The following is a 21,966-nucleotide window of genomic DNA, read 5'->3' on the forward strand; positions in this document are numbered from 1 at the left end:
CCTGCCCTAGTACCTCAGAAGACGGCCCTGGCTATCTAGCAATTTGATTCAAGGCAAACCCAACCACTAGACCAAAGTTATCTTATTTTTATATATTTATATACAGTGCTTTCAGAAAGTATTCAGACCCCTTGAGTTTTTCAACATTTTGTTACGTTACAGCCTTATTCTAGAATTGATTAAATAAAAACAGAAATACCTTATTTACCTAAGTATTCAGACCCTTTGCTATGAGACTCGAAATTGAGTTCAGGTGCATCCTGTTTCCATTGATCATCCTTGAGATGTTTTTACAACTTCATTGGAGTCCACCTGTGGTAAATTCAATTGATTGGACATGATTTGGAAAGGTGCACACACCTGTCTATATAAGGTACCACAGCTGACAGTGCATGTCAGAGCAAAAACCAAGCCATGAGGTTGAAGGATTTGTTCATAGAGCTCCAAGACAGGATTGTGTTGAGGCACAGATCTGGGGAAGGGTACCAAAACATTTCTGCTGCATTGAAGGTCTCCAAGAACACAGTGGCCTCCATCATTCTTAAATGGAAGAAGTTTGGAAAAACCAAGACTCTTCCTAGAGCTGGCCGTCCAGCCAAACTGAGCAATTGGGGGAGAAGGGCCTTGGTCAGGGAGGTGACCAAGAACCCGATGGTCACTCTGGCAGAGCTCTAGAGTTCCTCTGTGGAGATGGGAGAACCTTCCAGAAGGACAAACATCTCTGCAGAACTCCCCCAATCAGGCCTTTATGGTAGAGTAGCCAGATGGAAGCGACTCCTCAGTAAAAGGCACATGACAGCCCGTTTGGAGTTTGCCAAAAGGTACCAAAAGATTCTTTGACCATGAGAAACAAGATTCTCTGGTCTGATGAAACCAAGATCAAGGGGTCTGAATACTTTCCGAAGGCATTGTGTGTGTATATTTTAATTATATATATATATATATATATATATATATATATATATATATATATAATTTGTTGTTGTATTTTACCCCCTTTTTCTCCCCAATTTCAATCTTGTCTGATCACTGCAACTCCCCTATGGGCTCAGGAGGCGAAGGTTGAGTAAGACGTCCTCTGAAACATGACTCACCAGACCTCGCTTCTTAACACCTGCCCGCTTAACCCGTCAGCCGCACCAATGTGTCGGAGGAAACTGACGACCGAGGTCAGCCTGCAGTGATTCGGCCCACCACCAGGTGTCGCTACAGCGCGATGAGCCAAGTAAAGCCCCCCCCAGCCAAACCCTCCCCTAACCCGGACGACGCTGGGCCAATTGTGCGCCACCCTATAGGACTCCCAATCACGGCCGGTTGTGATACAGCCTGGGATCTAACCCAGGTCTGTAGTGACGTCTTTAGAACTGCGATGCAGTGCCTTAGACTTCTGCGCCACTCGGGAGGCCCCCAAAGTTCTCTTAAACCAAGTTTTTAGCTGATGGTCTGTGCTACTGAGTTAATGAAAGAAAACAACATGGCTTGTTTGTTCCTTATCCCTTCCCCGTCTCACTCCTGTTGCAGTAGTCTGATCAAATCAAATCAAATCAAATTTTATTGGTCACATACACATGGTTAGCAGATGTTAATGCGAGTGTAGCGAAGTGCTTGTGCTTCTAGTTCCGACCGTGCAGTAATATCTAACAAGTAATCTAACAATTTCACAACAACTACCTTATACACACAAGTGTAAAGGAATGAATAAGAATACATATAAATATATGGATGAGCGATGGCCGAACGGCATAGGCAAGATGCAGTAGATGGTATAGAGTACAGTATATACATATGAGATGAGTAATGAAGGGTATGTAAACATTATATAAAATGGCATTGTTTAAAGTGACTAGTGATACATTTATTACATCCAATTTTTAATTATTAAAGTGGCTAGAGATTTGAGTCAGTATGTCGACAGCAGCCACTCAATGTTAGTGATGGCTGTTTAACAGTCTGATGGCCTTGAGATAGAAGCTGTTTTTCAGTCTCTCGGTCCCAGCTTTGATGCACCTGTACTGACCTCGCCTTCTGGATGATAGCGGGGTGAACAGGCAGTGGCTCGGGTGGTTGTTGTCCTTGATGATCTTTTTGGCCTTCCTGTGACATTGGGTGGTGTAGGTGTCCTGGAGGGCCGGTAGTTTGCCACCGGTGATGCGTTGTGCAGAGCTCACAACCCTCTGGAGAGCCTTACGGTTGTGGGCGGAGCAGTTGCCGTACCAGGCGGTGATACAGCCTGACAGGATGCTCTTGATTCTGCATCTGTAAAAGTTTGTGAGTGTTTTTGGGGACAAGCCAAATTTCTTCAGCCTCCTGAGGTTGAAGAGGTGCTGTTGCGCCTACTTCACCACGCTGTCTGTGTGGGTGGACCATTTCAGTTTGTCCGTGATGTGTACGCCGAGGAACTTAAAATGTTCCACTTTCTCCACTACTGTCCCGTCGATGTGGATAGGGGGGTGCTCCCTCTGCTGTTTCCTGAAGTCCACGATCCTTTCCTTTGTTTTGTTGATGTTGAGTGTGAGGTTATTTTCCTGACACCACACTCCGAGGGCCCTCACCTCCTCCCTTGTAGGCCGTCTCGCCGTTGTTGGTAATCAAGCCTACCACTGTAGTGTCGTCTGCAAACTTGATGATTGAGTTGGAGGCGTGCATGGCCACGCAGTCATGGGTGAACAGGGAGTACAGGAGAGGGCTGAGAACGCACCCTTGTGGGGCAGCGGTTTGGAGATGTTGTTTCCTACCCTCACCACCTGGGAGCGGCCGTCAGAAAGTCCAGGACCCAGTAGCACAGGGTGGTGTCAAGCCCCAGGGTCTTTAGCTTAATGACGAGTTTGGAGGGTACTATGGTGTTAAATGCTGAGCTGTAATCGATGAACAGCATTCTTACATAGGTATTCCTCTAGTCCGGATGGGTTAGGGCAGTGTGCAGTGTGATTGTGATTGCGTCGTCTGTGGACCTATTGGGGCGGTAAGCAAATTGGAGTGGGTCTAGGGTGTCAGGTAGGGTGGAGGTGATATGATCATTGACTAGTCTCTCAAAGCACTTCATGATGACGGAAGTGAGTGCTACGTGGCGATAGTCATTTAGCTCAGTTACCTTAGCTTTCTTGGAATAGGAACAATGGTGGCCCTCTTGAAGCATGTGGGAACAGCAGACTGGGATAGGGATTTATTGAATATGTCCGTAAACACACCAGCCAGCTAGTCTGCGCATGCTCTGAGGACGCGGCTAGGGAAGCTGTCTGAGCTGGCAGCCTTGTGAGGGTTAACACGTTTAAATGTTTTACTCACTTCGGCTGCGGTGAAGGAGAGCCGTAGGTTTTGGTAGTGGGCCGTGTCAGTGGCACTGTATTGTATTTAAAGTGAGCAAAGAAGTTGTTTAGTTTGTCTGGGAGCAAGACATCAGTGTCCGCGACGGAGCTGGTTTTCTTTTAGTAATCTGTGATTGACTGTAGACCCTGCCACATACGTCTCGTGTCTGAGTCGTTGAATTGCGACTCTACTTTGTCTCCATACTGACGCTTAGCTTGTTTGATTGCCTTGCGGAGGGAATAGCTACACTGTTTGTATTCGATCATGTTTCCGGTCGCCTTGCCATGATTAATAGCGGTGGTTTGCGCTTTCAGTTTTGCGCAAATGCTGCCATCAATCCACGGTTTCTGGTTGGGGAAGGTTTTAATAGTCACCGTAGGTACAACATCACAGATGTAGTTACTAATAAACTCGCTCACCGAATCAGCGTATACATTACTGTTGTTGTCTGAGGCTATCCGGAACATATCCCAGTCCACGTGATTGAAGCAATCTTGAAGCGTGGAATCAGATTGGTCGGACCAGCGTTGAACAGACCTGAGCACAGGCGTTTCCTGTTTTAGTTTCTGTCTATAGGCTGGGAGCAACAAAATGAAGTCGTGGTCAGATTTGCCAAAAGAAGGGCGAGGGAGGGCTTTGTATGTGTCGCGGAAGTTAGAGTAGCAATGATCCAGAATTTTGCTAGCCCGGGTCGCGCATTCAATATGCTGATAAAATTTAGGGAGCCTTGTTTTCAGATTAGCCTTGTTAAAATCCCCAGCTACAATAAATGCAGCCTCAGGATATGTGGTTTCCAGTTTATATAGAGTCCAATGAAGTTCTTTCAGGGCCGTCGATGTGTCTGCTTGGGGGGGATATACACGGCTGTGATTATGATCGAAGAGAATTCTCTTGGTAGATAATGCGGTCGGCACTTGATTGTAAGGAATTCTAGGTCAGGTGAACAAAAGGACGAGTTCCTGTATGTTGTTATGATCACACCACGTCTCGTTAATCATTAGGCATACACCCCCACCCTTCTTACCAGAGAGATGTTTGTTTCTGTCGGCGCGATGCGTGAAGAAACCGGGTGGCTGTACCGACTGATAACGTACCCCGAGTGAGCAATATTTCCATGAAACTGAGAATATTACATTCTCTGATGTCTCTCTGGAAGGCAACCCTTGCTCGAATTTCGTCTACCTTGTTGTCAAGAGACTGGACATTGGCGAGTAGTATACTCGGGAGCGGTGAGCGATGTGCCCGTCTACGGAGCTTGACCAGAAGACCGCTCCGTCTGCCCGTTCTGCGGCGCTGTTGTTTTTGGTCGCTTCCTGGGATCCGATCCATTGTCCTGGGAGGTGGACCAAACAGAGGATCCGCTTCGGGAAAGTCGTATTCCTGGTCGTAATGTTGGTAAGTTGACGTTGCTCTTATATCCAATAGTTCCTCACGGCCGTATGTAATAAGACTTAAGATTTCCTGGGGTAACAGTGTAAGAAATAATACATAAAAAACAAAATACTGCATAGTTTCCTAAGAACGTGAAGCAAGGCGACCCTCTCTGTCGGCGCCATCATCATGATGATGATGATAGGGTTTCTTCTCCTTGATAATGTCTGTGTATCTCCTTGATTATGTCTGTGTTCTATGCGCTGCCCGAGATGGGGTCCATTTTTTCAAACTACAGCAATCACTGTCCATTGCCTTAACCCATACATAAATTGACCAGGGAATCAGCTAGGGCCTAAATGCACTACATAAAAGGCCTTCTGGCATCCCATCACATTAGTGCAGCTTGCTTCACTTTTGATCACTTGTATTGTCTGTCTGTCCCTACTGGCACCAACTCTCATTCACGAGTCAGTCAGGACTTTCAGAGTATTTAGAAGGGTAGAATAAACAGTGTGTGTGTGCGTGTGTGCGCGCTCGAATGCACGTGTGTGTGGTGTGTGTGTTTTTGAAGTGAATCCAATGCATCCTGGCTCCCTCTGTTGAAACAGGCCTCAGTGTCTGACTCTCAGGCTGGCACCCAGTCTACATTGGACCCAAACACTCCACTGCCCACAGGCTGCCAACAGGGGCTCTTTGTGATGCCAAAGTGTGTGCGTGTCTGTTTCTGTGTGTATGCCATCATCAGCATTGACACACAACCCATCAATGACTAGATGTGTGTGCACGTGTGTTTGTGTAGACGTACAGGCTTAGCTTTTTATTTATTTCTGAGAAATACATCTCTAGTATTTTGTGTGTGTGTGTGTGTGTGTGTGTGTGTGTGTGTGTGTGTGTGTGTGTGTGTGTGTGTGTGTGTGTGTGTGTGTGTGTGTGTGTGTGTGTGTGTGTGTCATTCCGCATGAGCATGGTCTGCACCAGGCAAGGCTTTATGGGGTTCCTATTAACTTAGATATGACACATGATCCACCCTGTCGGCTCTCCACAGGGTCAAGTCAGGGCACTTTGATTGAACTCTTCAAGTTCTTGTGCCCTGAAATGAACTCTCTCTAGGGTAAATCCATTAGAATTCAATAACTTTTTGACAGCACCCCTTTTGATTTTAAACGAAACCTTCCATACATATTTGTCCATTGTAGAAGTGGTCAGAAAGTTATTTTTTGGACCCGAAAGAACAAAACATTCACGAGATAGAGGTGCTCAAAGTTGACCCGTTTTGCATACCCCACCCTCTCATGAGACATCCATGTCATCACTGGAAGAGATAAACGGTAGAGATTGGTATCATTTGAAAGATGACAGAGTTGTCAAACTACTGTATCATTTCTGGGATTTAAAATAAAATAAAAAACAATCCATCCTTTTTTTAACCTTTTAACATCAATTATCTAAAAACGGTAGGGATGACCAGGGATGTTCTTTGTGTGTGAATTAGACCATTTTATTCTCCTGCTAAGCATTCAAAATATAATGAGTACTTATTGGTGTCAGGGAAAATGTATGGAGTAAAAAGTACTTAATTCTCTTTAGGAATGTAGTTAAGTAAAGTAAAAGTTTGTCAAAAATATACATAGTAAAGTACAGATACCCCCCAAAACAACTTAAGGTGTACTTTCAAGTATTTTTACTTAAGTACTTTACATCACTGCAGACATGACCATTTATGTTGACATTCGATGGGGGGTGGACCGGCGGTCATCTTTGTGGTAGTAATTAGAAGGTAACATTTCAATTAAATCTACATTTCAATGGTGTACCAGTCAAATTGCAGTGGTCTGAAGGGAAATGTATATTCTATTCATTCTATTTCTATGATTGACATGACACCCACCTGTATTCAAGAACATGTTGTCTCTAAACTGATGGTTGGCACAACACAAAAACCTCAAATGATGTGAAATAGGGTCTAAGCTACAGCACAGTTTACGTGTTTTTAGATAATTGTCATTAAAGATGTAAAACTGTCAATATTTATAAAAAATGTTTTAAGTGTTCAAGAAATAATACAATTGTTTGACCACACACTAAATGATATCAAACTCATCCGTTTATCTTTTCCAGTGATGACATGGATGTCTCATGGTAGGGTGGGGTATGCAAAACGGGTCAACTTGAGCACCTCTATCTCATGAATGTTTTGGCATTCAGGTCCAAAAAGTCACTTTCTGACCACTTCTTCCATGGGCAAACGTATATGAAAAGTTTAGTTTAAATCAAAAGTGATGCTGTCAAAAAGTTATTGATTTCAAATGGATTTCCCCTCCATCCACAACTGCTAGCCTATTTCTGTTAGCAGGCAGTGTGGTCTAGTCCTCTACGGCTAGGCTAACTCTATGTAAAACCGCTCACCCAGTTTCAAATTAGTTTTCTATTTGATTTATTTATTCTAAGAGACAACATTTGACTTTAGCAACACACTTGAATTTTCAGAGGATACAAAACAGCCTTCTGTTTGAAAATTCTATTGTAAATAGAAGGCTGATACGAGCTACAAGTTGCGGTGCACTGTGCAGTTATGGTTTTACTCAATACTGCAATATGTGGATGTTCTCATCTTATAGATCAGGAACATTTATGTGACTATAATGTCTATAATGTAGTAGGCCTATAATGTGTGCATTCTAAATGTCCAACAATGCAATACCTTTCCCTCACTATAACAGATCTGACATGCTGTAACTCGACTGATCCTAGTATTCCTATAAGTCAGCCGTCTTTCATGCTGCGGAACCTTTGAGGCTCTTTGACACCAGACACAGATCTACAAAAACAAAGATCCTCATGTTGTAGCCAAGCAAAACAAGATATAAATGCTCCTTTAAACTCCTGTCTCAGAATAAAGTAGACTGCTGTGACTTTTATCACAGTCTGTGTAAAGTACAGTGATGTTTTGTCATAAAATATTAATGTTCTCAGATTCATGATCTGGAGAGAAAAAACAAAAGAATCCATTATCTTACTATGACTATCTTGACGTTTTACTGTTATCCAACCAGATGGTTGGTCCTGTGTGGCTCAGTCATTAGAGCATGGCTCTTGCAACACCAAGAGTCATGGGTTCGATTCCCACTGCGGGCACCCATACGGAAAATGTATGCACACATGACAGTTGCTTTGGATAAAAGCATCTGCTAAATGGCTATTATTAGATGGTATATAGTGTTGTAACAGACTTTGACGCAATCCATTGCAGATAAAGGACAAAAACACAAAGGAATCACTCAGGATGTTCACGCTGTGTTTTAAAGACGTGCGGTTTTGCCTCAAGATCCAATGACGTGACTTCCTGAGAGGAACCGCTTACAGAGTTTGTTTGTTTTATGCATTAGCACCTTAGATACAGCGTAAACATTCTGAATCAACCTGCAGTGTTTTCTTCTGAATCTGCAATTGAAAAGCAGTGGCGTGCTTGAAACACCATAGCACATCCGCCATGAGTCATCTCTACCACACTCATTTCTGGATAAGGGATAAAGAGGACCCATTGAAGCATCAATCACATTGCCTGTGTATTGAGGACGACATTAGTTATAGGCCCAGTTCACTCAGAGCAGTTTGGACAAGCATTCACTCTAGATTGGCTAGATTGACTTGTCAATGGTGGGTCAATGTGATGTTCTCTGACATCCAGTGTCGTGTTGAACGACTGTGCCTCCATCAGGAACCTGCAGGTGTTACGGTTCAACCAAACCTTCAGCAACTTCATTTATACATGGGAAGTTCATAGGATCATGTCAATTTGGGTGTCAAATAAAAGCTAAGAGTCTATATTTTTTTTAGAAATTAAGGCATATATACATTTTTCAGTCATTTTCCATCCATTAGGAAAAAGCAAAGGCTTTTATTTCTTGTCAAACATATGGAAAAGGAGTCTTAGAAAACGTCGACCAGAATAAGTCTTAAAATGTATCAGAAATACATCAAAAGACAATAAAGACCCCTGTCAAATAATATCAACAAGAAAGAGAAATTGTTTACCTTCTGTAAGTTCAAGAATTGTTGCCTTGTAATTCTGTTACAAGTAAAGGTAGACCTACCAATTAGTTTGTGTTTTTAAAGATATCAAGTTTGTTTATGAATTATTAAGTGAATTACAGAAACATCTGGAATCGAATTACTGCAAAGAAATTGGCTACAATCATAGTAGTCACAAACCACTGTTGGGTCACCTGGTACTGTCCTCCCTTCCACTGCCATACTGTTATGTTCAGCTCATAACTGTTTTCTTTGTCTTTCTGTTGTCTGGTGGTCAAAGCAAGACTGTGAAAACTGTCTGGACAACTTCTCTCTCTCTCTCTCTCTCTCTCTCTCTCTCTCTCTCTCTCTCTCTCTCTCTCTCTCTCTCTCTCTCTCTCTCTCTCTCTCTCTCTCTCTCTCTCTCTCTCTCTCTCTCGTTAATGCCAGCTCTTACTGACACCTACCCTCTTTCCATTTACTGTAACCAGCAGCCTTACCCACTAAGCACCGACCGACAATGGACATCCGTGGATGTTGAAAAGTAGTTGAAATTTGGTCAGGCCGGACCAATCATAGACGTCGATGTTTCACAAGTTTGGACAGTACAGGACACTACACTTACAGTAGATCACAATAGAGTACAGGAAAGTAGAGTACATTATAGTACTGTATAGTTCAGTACAGTAGTGCACACTAGAGAAGAGTACAGTATAATGTACTGAACTCTACTGTGCTGTGTTGTCCAGTGCTGTACTGTGCTGTGCTCTACTGTGATGTCCAAACTTGTGAAACGTAGACATCTATGATTGGTTCAGATTGTTTCAAATGTGGTCTTTTTTGGGGGCGGAGTCCATTACAATAAATGCCAGTGTTTAGAATAATATCTAAATATGCAAAATAAGGATATTCCATATTACTACGTTTGTTTACCTATTCGGGATACATCACCATGAAGAGAATGACATTCATATCCAGAATTATGCATTTGTGTACAGTACAGATCAGGGACGTGATGTAATACCGTCACCGTAATTCCGTTACCGGGTGTAAATCCACTTCACCTACTTTTTTTTGCAAACTCAAGGTGTCATTCTTTCAGCAGATGTTTTTGAATCTTAATTGGGAGCAGATATTTAAGAGTTTCTGGAAAACGTGGTCACATAAAAAACTGAGGGAGATTTTACAGTAATTCTGTTACCAAACTTTGCATTTGCACAGTTCTTCCAGTAAATGTGTTTTTGTGAAAGTCCTTGTGCATAGAATGGTTAAACTGTGTTTGGCGTACGTTTGAAAGTGAAAAGTCTGAGTCAAAGCGTAATTCCGGTACCGTGGAATTTCCCTTATCATCTTATTCATTGATGAAGCACTCTCGTTCAGTTGTCTCTGTAAGAGGCTTGGACCGGAGTCGAACAGGTCTTGAGAAAAATGTCATTGAAAGCAAGTAGTAAATACAACCCAGTAGTAAACAAAACACAGGGTTACAACACTGGGTCATTTTGATACGGCAGGAGGTAAACACGTCCTGGGTCATTTTGATACGGCAGGAGGTAAACACGTCCTGGGTCATTTTGATACGGCAGGAGGTAAACACGTCCTGGGTCATTTTGATACGGCAGGAGGTAAACACGTCCTGGGTCATTTTGATACGGCAGGAGGTAAACACGTCCTGGGTCATTTTGATACGGCAGGAGGTAAACACGTCCTGGGTAATTTTGATACGGCAGGAGGTAAACACGTCCTGGGTCATATTGATACGGCAGGAGGTAAACACGTCCTGGGTCATTTTGATACGGCAGGAGGTAAACACGTCCTGGGTCATTTTGATACGGCAGGAGGTAAACACGTCCTGGGTCATATTGATACGGCAGGAGGTAAACACGTCCTGGGTCATTTTGATACGGCAGGAGGTAAACACGTCCTGGGTCATTTTGATACGGCAGGAGGTAAACACGTCCTGGGTCATTTTGATACGGCAGGAGGTAAACACGTCCTGGGTCATTTTGATACGGCAGGAGGTAAACACGTCCTGGGTCATTTTGATACGGCAGGAGGTAAACACGTCCTGGGTCATTTTGATACGGCAGGAGGTAAACACGTCCTGTCAACGCACTTGCAATTGCTCTGCAACTGAATGCACTTGTTCAACCCTGACAGTCTGGCAACTGTTACAGCAACTGTGTTACATGGTTTGGTACGCAGCCCAGGTGATAGAGAACCCCTAATAGATGCTCAGCAGCCTTCCTTCACTCACCTCAATGGAGTAAGTGGACTAATGTCATGGTCTGGTGAGCAGACAAAAGCACACAGGCAGACTTGTATTGTCCCAGACTGAGTAAAAGAGAATTCACATTTAAGATCAATAGGCTAGAAAAAGCTGTGGGAGTCCATCTCATGCCAAGTCAAAGAGGTTTTTGGAGCTCACAACTCAAAGCGTTCTGGCTCAGAATGGGGAGTGAATCTCTAGGCCTCTGTCTAATAGAGTGGCGTTCTGGCTCAGAATGGGGAGTTAATCTCTAGGCCTCTGTCTAATAGAGTGGCGTTCTGGCTCAGAATGGGGAGTGAATCTCTAGGCCTCTGTCTAATAGAGTGGCGTTCTGGCTCAGAATGGGGAGTTAATCTCTAGGCCTCTGTCTAATAGAGTGGCGTTCTGGCTCAGAATGGGGAGTTAATCTCTAGGCCTCTGTCTAATAGAGTGGCGTTCTGGCTCAGAATGGGGAGTGAATCTCTAGGCCTCTGTCTAATAGAGTGGCGTTCTGGCTCAGAATGGGGAGTGAATCTCTAGGCCTCTGTCTAATAGAGTGGCGTTCTGGCTCAAAATGAGGAGTGAATCTCTAGACCGCTGTCTAATAGAGTGGCGTTCTGGCTCAGAATGGGGAGTGAATCTCTAGGCCTCTGTCTAATAGAGTGGCGTTCTGGCTCAGAATGGGGAGTGAATCTCTAGGCCTCTGTCTAATAGAGTGACTAAGAACTGCTATACGTCAGTCCTCGTGTCATGTGGGGACACCACTTTTTCTCCTGGAAATATTAGGTCCAATATTTATTTTTAGGCTTTACTGGATCTGAAGTTACTTTAAATATGGTTCTTATTTTGTTAAATTAATTCAGGGACGTCTCCACTCCATACAATGGTCTCATTGTATAAATGTTGTTTCAATAGTCTGAGCACTTTCCCAGGTTCATTTCAGGTCTGTAGAGCAGTGTCCCAAGAAATGGTGGGTCATAGCCAACTCTAAAGTGGTTGCAGTTCAAGATAAGCCTGATATCAGGCAGATAAATTCTGTACTCCAATATTTGTCTGGTCTCAGTTTAGTTCATGATTGGGATAAGGCTAGAATGAGCCTCTCTAACTCCTGTCCTGGAGAGCTGCTGGGTGACTACATGCTTTTGTTCCAGTCCAGTGGTAACACATCGGTATTCCAACACTGCTCTCCAGGATAGGAGTTGGAGGACCCTGGGCTAGAAACACTGTTTTATCCCATGGTACAAGGGACTTTGGGGGAACCACCACTGCTGTAGAACACAAAGAATTCTAACCGTGTTGTTGTCTTTCTGTGTTCTCTCCTAGCCACATGAAAGGGCATCCATGATGCGGAGCTAACACCACCTCGTGTCTGCAGGAAGAGACGTGGCTGCCAAATCATCCCCAGTCAACACATGGCGGCATTAGGGGTAAGCCAAGACAATCACCCACCATGAATGGAGTTTCATGTCTCTGCCTCACTCTGCCGCTGTCTCTCTGACTGACTGCTTGTTTGCCTGCCTGCCTGCCTGCCTGCCTGCCTGCCTGTCTGTCTGTCTGTCTGTCTGTCTGTCTGTCTGTCTGTCTGTCTGTCTGTCTGTCTGTCTGTCTGTCTGTCTGTCTGTCTGTCTGTCTGTCTGTCTGTCTGTCTGTCTGTCTGTCTGTCTGTCTGTCTGTCTGTCTGTCTGTCTGTCTGTCTCGACAGTGCCTTCAGTAAGTGTTCACACCCCTTGACTTTTTCCACGTTTTGTTGTTACAGTCTGAATTTAAAATAGATTGAGATTTTCTGTCGCTGGCCTACAAACAATAACCCATAATATCAAAGTAGAATTTTGTTTTTAGACATTTTTACAAATAAATAAAAAATGAAAAGCTGAAATGTCTTTAGTCAATAAGTATTCAACTCCTTTGTTATGGCAAGTCTAAATAAGTTCAGGAGTAAAAATGTGCTTAACAAGTCACATAATATTACATGGACTCACTCTGTGTGCAATAATAGTGTTTAACATGATTTTTGAATGACTACCTCATCTCTGTACCCCACACATACAGTTAGTTGTCTGTAAGGTCCCTCAGTCGAGCACTGAATTTCAAACCCACATTCAACCACAAAGGACAGGGAGGATTTCCAGTGTCTCGCAAAGAAGGGCCCCTATTGGTATATGGGTAAAAATGTAAAAAGCAGATATTGAATATCCCTTTGAGCATGGTGAAGTTATTAATTACACTTTGGATGGTGTATCAATACACCCAGTTACAACAAAGATACAGCCGTACTTTCTAACTCAGTTGCCGGAGAGGAAGGAAACCGCTCAGGGATTTCACCATGAGTCCAATGTTGACCTTAAAACAGTTAGAGTTTAATGGCTGTGATAGGAGAATACAATGTTGTTGATCCAACCTCAGTTGTTACTCCACAATGCTAAGCTAAATGACAGAGTGAAAAGTTGGAAGCCTGTATAGAATTGAAATATTCCCAAAACATGCATCCTGTTTGCAATAAGACAGATGTGCAAAAGCATGGTGGTGGCTGCATCATGTTATGGGTTTGCTTATCATCGGCAAGGACTAGGGAGTTTTTTTTTGTATTAAACGAAAACCGAATAGAGCTAAGCACAGGCAAAATCCTAGAGGAAAACCTGGTTAAGTCTGCTTTTCAACAGACACTAGGAGACAAATTCACCTTTCAACAGGACAATAACCTTAAACACAAGGCCAAATATACACTGGAGTTGCTTACCAAGACTACATTGATGTTCCTGAGTGGCCTAGTTCCAGTTTTGACTTAAATCGGCATGAAAGTCTATGGCAAGACTTGAAAATGGCTGTCTGGCAATGATCAACAACCATTCTGACAGAGCTTGAAGAATTAGAAAAAGAATAATGTGTAAATGTTGCACAATCCTGGTGTGGAAAGCTCTTAGAGACTTACCCAGAAAGACTCACAGCTGTAATCGTTGTCAAAGGTGATGTTATTGACTCAGGGGTGTGAATACTTATGTAAATTAGATATTTTTGTATTTAGTTTTCAATACATTTGCAAAGCTTTCTGAAAACATGTTTTGACTTTGTCATTATGGGGTATTGTGTGTAGATGGGTGTGAACACACAATTTAGTCTGTAACACCACAAAATGGGGATTAAGTCAAGGGGTATGAATACTTTCTGAAGGCACTGTGTACAAAGCAGTACTCTGCATGACCTTGAAACAAATGAGTTGGACAGTTGACAGGTCTTTATCTTTTAGTCTTTTGTCAAAACTGAATTGGGAGGTACCCTTAGAATGTTCAAAATAAACAAAACAGAACAACTTGCGTTTGGACTCAGCATGTTTTTTTGTCCTTCTTCTCCCCAGAACCCTGAGACGCTAACCAGGAAGATCAAGTTGTGGGACATCAACGCCCACATCACTTGTCGCCTGTGTGAGGGGTACCTGATAGATGCCACTACTGTCACGGAGTGCTTACACACTTGTGAGTACCTGCCGATGGCACTCGAGCGTCTGCTAAATGACGTAAATGTAAATACACAGTCTTCAGATAGTAACACTGCTCTTGTATCTTTATGAGGGCTTCATGCATAAGGTTTCATACAAGAATATACATTTTCGTTGTTACAATAAAGTGTAATTATCACAACAATCAAGCAAACCTCCCCCACAAAGTAGTTGTAGTAATGATAGAGATGTATTTGCATGAATGTCAGTGGCAACGCAAGTAATGTAGTAGGTCAGTCATGCCCTAGAGGGAGCCATTGTACCACAGGTGGAAAGTCTTAATTTACCGAATGTCAATGTAGAGTGTACAGTGGATAGCTTTAATCATAATCCTCTGGTGAAAATGACTTTCTCTCACCCCCCCCAGACATGCAGCAACGAGACTCACATTGCTCTCTCTCCAAAAAGCTTCACTTTTTTAGAACCTAAAAAGATAGGAGACACCCATAATGCTGATTATGGAAGGGGCGTGTCTCTCTGCGTGTCTTCCAGTCTGCAGAAGCTGTCTAGTGAAGTACCTTGAGGAGAACAACACCTGTCCCACGTGCAGGATTGTCATTCACCAGAGCCATCCACTGCAGTACATCGGGTGAGTGAGCAGCCTGGACATTAAACCACCTTCCCCTTACCCGCTCAGTGTTGGGTTTCATCAGTGTGCGGCACAGAGACCCACCACTAGGGGGCAGCAGCACTGTCCAATGAACAATGTAGTGTCAAAGGAGAGGGGAGTGGAGGAGGAACACACAACAACAGAATACATGCATATTTACACACACACACACACACACACACACACACACACACACACACACACACACACACACACACACACACACACACACACACACACACACACACACACACACACACACACACACACACTAAAGCGACTGTTGTCCAGTGTTGGGGCAGTAGGTTCTGATTAGAATTGTGGCCACTGGGATGTTCGCCAACTTAAATGTCTACCTGCTATCTAGTCATTAGGCATATGCCCCTATTTTAATGGAAAGGCCCATCTCGGAGTAGTTGTTTGTTTAAAATAAAAAGTTCATGAATGCCAAACATTTAAACAGGTGAAAGATACAGCAGTGCATAATTTTTTTTAAACACAAATCATGGAACAGGTTCAATCTAGGTGTGAGAGGCAGAGATCAAAACAACTGCTACTATTACTGGTGCTGAGAGGATGAAAACACAAGCAATCTAACCATATTTCATGCAAATACTTTTGGGCTTATGATGAACTGATACATTTTACATTTACGTCATTTAGCAGACGCTCTTATCCAGAGCGACTTACAAATTGGTGCATTCACCTTATGATATCCAGTGGAACAACCACTTTACAATAGCACACCTTTTAAAAAAAAAAAAATTTGTTGGGGGGGTAGAAGGATTACTTTATCCTATCCCAGGTATTCCTTAAAGAGGTGGGGTTTCAGGTGTCTCCGGAAGGTGGTGATTGACTCCGCTGTCCTGGCGTCGTGAGGGAGCTTGTTCCACCATTGGGGTGCCAGAGCAGCGAACTGTTTTGACTGGGCTGAGCGGGAACTGTGCTTCCGCAGAGGTAGGGGGGCCAGCAGGCCAGAGGTGGATGAACACAGTGCCCTTGTTTGGGTGTAGGGACTGATCAGAGCCTGAAGGTACGGAGGTGCCGTTCCCCTCACAGCTCCGTAGGCAAGCACCATGGTCTTGTAGCAGATGCGAGCTTAAACTGGAAGCCAGTGGAGTGTGCGGAGGAGCGGGGTGACGTGAGAGAACTTGGGAAGGTTGAACACCAGACGGGCTGCGGCGTTCTGGATGAGTTGTAGGGGTTTAATGGCACAGGCAGGGAGCCCAGCCAACAGCGAGTTGCAATAATCCAGACGGGAGATGACAAGTGCCTGGATTAGGACCTGCGTCGCTTCCTGTGTAAGGCAGGGTCGTACTCTGCGAATGTTGTAGAGCATTCGCCTTGATGTTAGTGGAGAACGACAGGGTGTTGTCCAGGGTCACGCCAAGGCTCTTAGCACTCTGGGAGGAGGACACAATGGAGTTGTCAACCGTGATGGCGAGATCATGGAACGGGCAGTCCTTCCCCGGGAGGAAGAGCAGCTCCGTCTTGCCAAGGTTCAGCTTGAGGTGGTGATCCGTCATCCACACTGATATGTCTGCCAGACATGCAGAGATGCGATTCGCCACCTGGTTATCAGAAGGGGGAAAGGAGAAGATTAATTGTGTGTCGTCTGCGTAGCAATGATAGGAGAGACCATGTGAGGATATGACAGAGCCAAGTGACTTGGTGTATAGTGAGAATAGGAGAGGGCCTAGAACTGAGCCCTGGAGGACACCAGTGGTGAGAGCACGTGGTGCAGAGACAGATTCTCGCCACGCCACCTGGTAGGAGCGACCTGTCAGGTAGGACGCAATCCAAGAGTGAGCCGCGCCGGAGATGCCCAACTCGGAGAGGGTGGAGAGGAGGATCTGATGGTTCACAGTATCAAACGCAGCAGATAGGTCTAGAAGGATGAGAGCAGAGGAGAGAGAGTTAGCTTTAGCAGTGCGGAGAGCCTCCGTGACACAGAGAAGAGCAGTCTCAGTTGAATGACCAGTCTTGAAACCTGACTGATTTGGATCAAGAAGGTCATTCTGAGAGAGATAGCAAGAGAGCTGGCTAAGGACGGCACGCTCAAGAGTTTTGGAGAGAAAAGAAAGAAGGGATACTGGTCTGTAGTTGTTGACATCGGAGGGATCGAGTGTAGGTTTTTTGAGAAGGGGTGCAACTCTCGCTCTCTTGAAGATGGAAGGGACGTAGCCAGCGGTCAAGGATGAGTTGATGACGAAGGTGAGGTAAGGGAGAAGGTCTCCAGAAATGGTCTGGAGAAGAGAGGACGGGATAGGGTCAAGCGGGCAGGTTGTTGGGCGGCCGGCCGTCACAAGTCACAAGATTTCATCTGGAGAGAGGGGGAGAAAGAGGTCAAAGCATAGGGTAGGGCAATGTGAGCAGGACCAGCGGTGTCGTTTGACTTAACAAACGAGGATCGGATGTTGTCAACCTTCTTTTCAAAATGGTTGACGAAGTCATCCGCAGAGAGTGAGGAGGGGGGGAGGGGGAGGAGGATTCAGGAGGGAGGAGAAGGTGGCAAAGAGCTTCCTAGAGTTAGAAGCAGATGCTTGGAATTTAGAGTGGTAGAAAGTGGCTTTAGCAGCAGAAACAGAGGAAGAAAATGTAGAGAGGAGGGAGTGAAAAGATGCCAGGTCTGCAGGGAGGCTAGTTTTCCTCCATTTCCGCTCGGCTGCCCGGAGCCCTGATACAGTTGAGTTACGCTAATATATATATATGTGTGTGTGTGTGTGTGTGTGTGTGTGTGTGTGTGTGTGTGTGTGTGTGTGTGTATATGTGTGTGTATATATATATATATATATATATATATATATATATATATATATATATATATATATATATATATATATATAGTTTGGACACACCTTGTAGAATAATAGTGAAGATATCAAAACTATGAAATAACACACATAGAATCATGTAGTAACCAAAAAAGTGTTAACCTCTTACATCTAGACGTTCCGCTAGCGGAACACCTGCTCCAATATCCAATGATAGGCGTGGCGCGAATTACAAATTCCTCAAAAATACAAAAACTTCAATTTTTCAAACATATGACTATTTTACAGCATTTTAAAGACAAGACTCTCCTTTATCTAACCACACTGTCCGATTTCAAAAAGGCTTTACAGCGAAAGCAAAACATTAGATTATGTCAGCAGAGTACCCAGCCAGAAATAATCAGACACCCATTTTTCAAGCTAGCATATAATGTCACAAAAAACAAAACCACAGGTAAATGCAGCACTAACCTTTGATGATCTTCATCAGATGACAACCCTAGGACATTATGTTATACAATACATGCATGTTTTGTTCAATCAAGTTCATATTTATATCAAAAAACAGCTTTTTACATTAGCATGTGACGTTCAGAACTAGCATTCCCACCGAACACTTCCGGTGAATTTATTAAATTACTCACGATAAACGTTCACAAAAAACATAACAATTATTTTAAGAATTATAGATACAGAACTCCTTTGTGCAATCGAGGTGTCCGATTTTAAAATAGCTTTTCGGTGAAAGCACATTTTGCAATATTCTCAGTACATAGCCCGGCATCACGGGCTAGCTATTTAGACACCAAGCAAGTTTAGCCTTCACCAAAGTCAGATTTACTATTAGAAAAGTTTGATTACCTTTGGTGTTCTTCGTCAGAATGCACTCCCAGGACTGCTACTTCAATAACAAATGTTGGTTTGGTTCAAAATAATCCATAGTTATATCCAAATAGCGGCGTTTTGTTCGTGCGTTCAAGACACTATCCGAAGTGTAAATAAGGGTCACGCGCATGACGCATTTCGTGACAAAAAAATTCTAAATATTCCATTACCGTACTTCGAAGCATGTCAACCGCTGTTTAAAATCAATTTTTATGCCATTTTTCTCGTAAAAAAGCGATAATATTCCGACCGGGAGCGGTGGTTTTCGTTCAAAGATAAAACATGGAGTCCCCTCGTGCACGCGCCTGAGTCTCACAGTACTGTGAGCAGCCACTATCCAAACGCGCTACTTTTTTTCAGCCAGAGCCTGCAAAGCCACGATTCAGCTTTTTGCCACCTTCTGAGAGCCCATGGGAGCCGTAGGAAGTGTCACGTAACAGCAGAGATCCCCTGTAATGGATAGAGATAATCAAGAAGGCCAAGAAATTCTCAGACAGGGCCCTTCCTGCATGGAATCTTCTCAGGTTTTGGCCTGCCAAATGAGTTCTGTTATACTCACAGACACCATTCAAACAGTTTTAGAAACTTTGGAGTGTTTTCTATCCAAAGCTAATAATTATATGCATATTCTAGTTTCTGGGCAGGAGTAATAATCAGATTAAATCGGGTATGTTTTTTATCCGGCCATGAAAATACTGCCCCCTAGCCATAACAGGTTAAACAAATCAAAATATATTTTATATTTAAGATTCTTCAAAGTAGCCACCCTTTGCCTTGATGACAGCTTTGCACACTCTTGGCATGCTCTTAACCAGCTTCATGCGGAATGCTTTACCAACAGTCTTGAAGGAGTTCCCACATATGCTGAGCACTTGTTGGCTGCTTTTCCTTCACTCTGCGGTCCAACTCATCCCAAACCATCTCAATTGGGTTGAGGTTGGGTGATTGTGGAGGCCAGGTCATCTGATGCAGCACTCCATCACTCTCCTTGGTCAAATAGCACTTACACAGCCTGGAGGTGTGTTTTGGGTTATTGTCCTGTTGAAAAATAAATGATAAGTGCAAACCAGATTGGATGGTGTATCGCTGCAGAATGCTGTGGTAGCCATGCTGGTTAAGTGTGCCTTCAATTCTAAATAAATCACTGACAGTGTCACCAGCAAAGCACCCCCACACCATCACACCTCCTCTTCCATGCTTCACGGTGGGAACCACACATGCGGAGATCATTCGTTCAGTTACTCTGCGTCTTACATAGACATGGCGGTTGGAACCAGAAATCTCAAATTTGGACTCATCAGACCAAAGGACAGATTTCCACCAACCTAATGTCCATTGCTCGTGTTTCTTGGCTCAAGCAAGTCTCTTCTTATTTGTGTCCTTTAGTAGTGGTTTCTTTGCAGCAATTCGACCATGAAGGCCTGATTCATGAAGTCTCCTCTGAACAGTTGAGATGTGTCTGTTACTTGAACTCTGTGAAGCATTTATTTGGGCTGCAATCTGAGGTGGAGTTAACTCTTGTGAACTTATCCTCTGCAGCAGATGTAACTCTGGGTCTTCCTTTCCTGTGGCGGTCCTCATGAGAGCCAGTTGCATCATAGAGCCTGATGGTTTTTGCAACTCCACTTGAAGAAACTTTTAAAGTTCTTGTAATTTTCCGCATTCACTGACCTTCATGTCTTAAATTAATAATGGACTGTTGTTTCTCTTTGCATATTTGAGCTGTTCTTGCTATAATATGGACTTGGTCTTTTACCAAATAGGGATATCTTCTGTATATTCCCCCTACCTTGTCACAACACAACTGGTTGGCTCAAATGCATTAACCTCTCTGGGCTAGGCGGGACGAATTCGTCCCACCTACGTAACAGCCACTGGCAGCCTGTGGCGCGATTTTCAAAACGTTAAAAATCCTATTACTTCAATTTCTCAAACATATGACTATTTTACAGCTATTTAAAGACAAGACTCTCGTTAATCTAACCACACTGTCCGATTTCAAAAAGGCTTTACAACGAAAGCAAAACATTAGATTATGTCAGCAGAGTACCAAGCCAGAAATAATCAGACACCCATTTTTCAAGCCAGCATATAATGTCACCAAAACCCAGAAGACAGCTAAATGCAGCACTCACCTTTGATGATCTTCATCAGATGACAACCCTAGGACATTATGTTATACAATACATGCATGTTTTGTTCAATCAAGTTCATATTTATATCAAAAACCAGCTTTTTAGATTAGCATGTGACGTTCAGAACTAGCATACCCCCCGCAAACTTCCGGGGAATTCGCTAACATTTTACTAAATTACTCACGATAAACGTTCACAAAAAGCATAACAATTATTTTAAGAATTATAGATACAGACCTCCTCTATGCACTCGATATGTCCGATTTTAAAATAGCTTTTTGGTGAAAGCACATTTTGCAATATTCTAAGTACATAGCCCAGGCATCACGGGCTCGCTTATTTAGACACCCGGCAAGTTTAGCACTCACCATAATCATATTTACTATTATAAAAGTTTGATTACCTTTTGTTGTCTTCGTCAGAATGCACACCCAGGACTGCTACTTCAATAACAAATGTTGGTTTGGTCCAAAATAATCCATCGTTATATCCGAATAGCGGCGTTTTGTTCGTGCGTTCCAGACACTATCCGAAATAGTAAAGAAGTGTCGCGCGCATGGCGCAATTCGTGACAATAAAATTCTAAATATTCCATTACCGTACTTCGAAGCATGTCAACCGCTGTTTAAAATCTATTTTTACGACATTTTTGTCGTAGAAAAGCGATAATATTCCGACAGGGAATCTCCTTTTCGGCAAACAGAGGAAAAAATCCCAAAGGCGGGGGCGGTCGGGTCACGAGCATAAGCCCAGTGTCCCTTGATCGGCCACTTGAGAAAGGCAATAATGTGTTTCAGCCTGGGGCTGGAATCACGACATTCTGTTTTTTCCCGGGCTCTGAGCGCCTATGGACGACGTGGGAAGTGTCACGTTAGAGCAGAGATCCTTAGTAAATGATAGAGATGGAAAAGAAGTTCAATAAATGGTCAGACAGGCCACTTCCTGTAAAGGAATCTCTCAGGTTTTGACCTGCCATTTGAGTTCTGTTATACTCACAGACACCATTCAAACAGTTTTAGAAAATTTAGGGTGTTTTCTATCCATATGTAATAAGTATATGCATATTCTAGTTACTGGGTAGGAGTGGTAACCAGATTAAATCGGGTATGTTTTTTATCCAGCCGTGTCAATAC

The 21,966-nt window shown here is 43.4% G+C and overlaps 1 protein-coding gene across 2 annotated transcripts in view; it reads left to right on the plus strand.

Annotated features, from left to right (window-relative positions):
• The window catches only part of LOC106604628 (polycomb group RING finger protein 3), a 51,786-nt gene that overhangs the window by 11,857 nt on the left and 17,963 nt on the right, over nucleotides 1-21,966 (plus strand). For both annotated transcript variants that reach the window (XM_014199454.2, XM_014199453.2), the window contains exons 2-4: nucleotides 12,260-12,363; nucleotides 14,289-14,406; nucleotides 14,922-15,018. In XM_014199454.2, the coding sequence (XP_014054929.1) occupies nucleotides 12,349-12,363; nucleotides 14,289-14,406; nucleotides 14,922-15,018 (230 nt within the window). In that variant the 5' untranslated portion in view covers nucleotides 12,260-12,348. The remainder of the gene's footprint in view (nucleotides 1-12,259; nucleotides 12,364-14,288; nucleotides 14,407-14,921; nucleotides 15,019-21,966) is intronic.

The sequence above is a fragment of the Salmo salar genome, chromosome ssa05 (genome assembly GCF_905237065.1).
Source record: "Salmo salar chromosome ssa05, Ssal_v3.1, whole genome shotgun sequence".
NCBI lineage: Eukaryota > Metazoa > Chordata > Actinopteri > Salmoniformes > Salmonidae > Salmo > Salmo salar.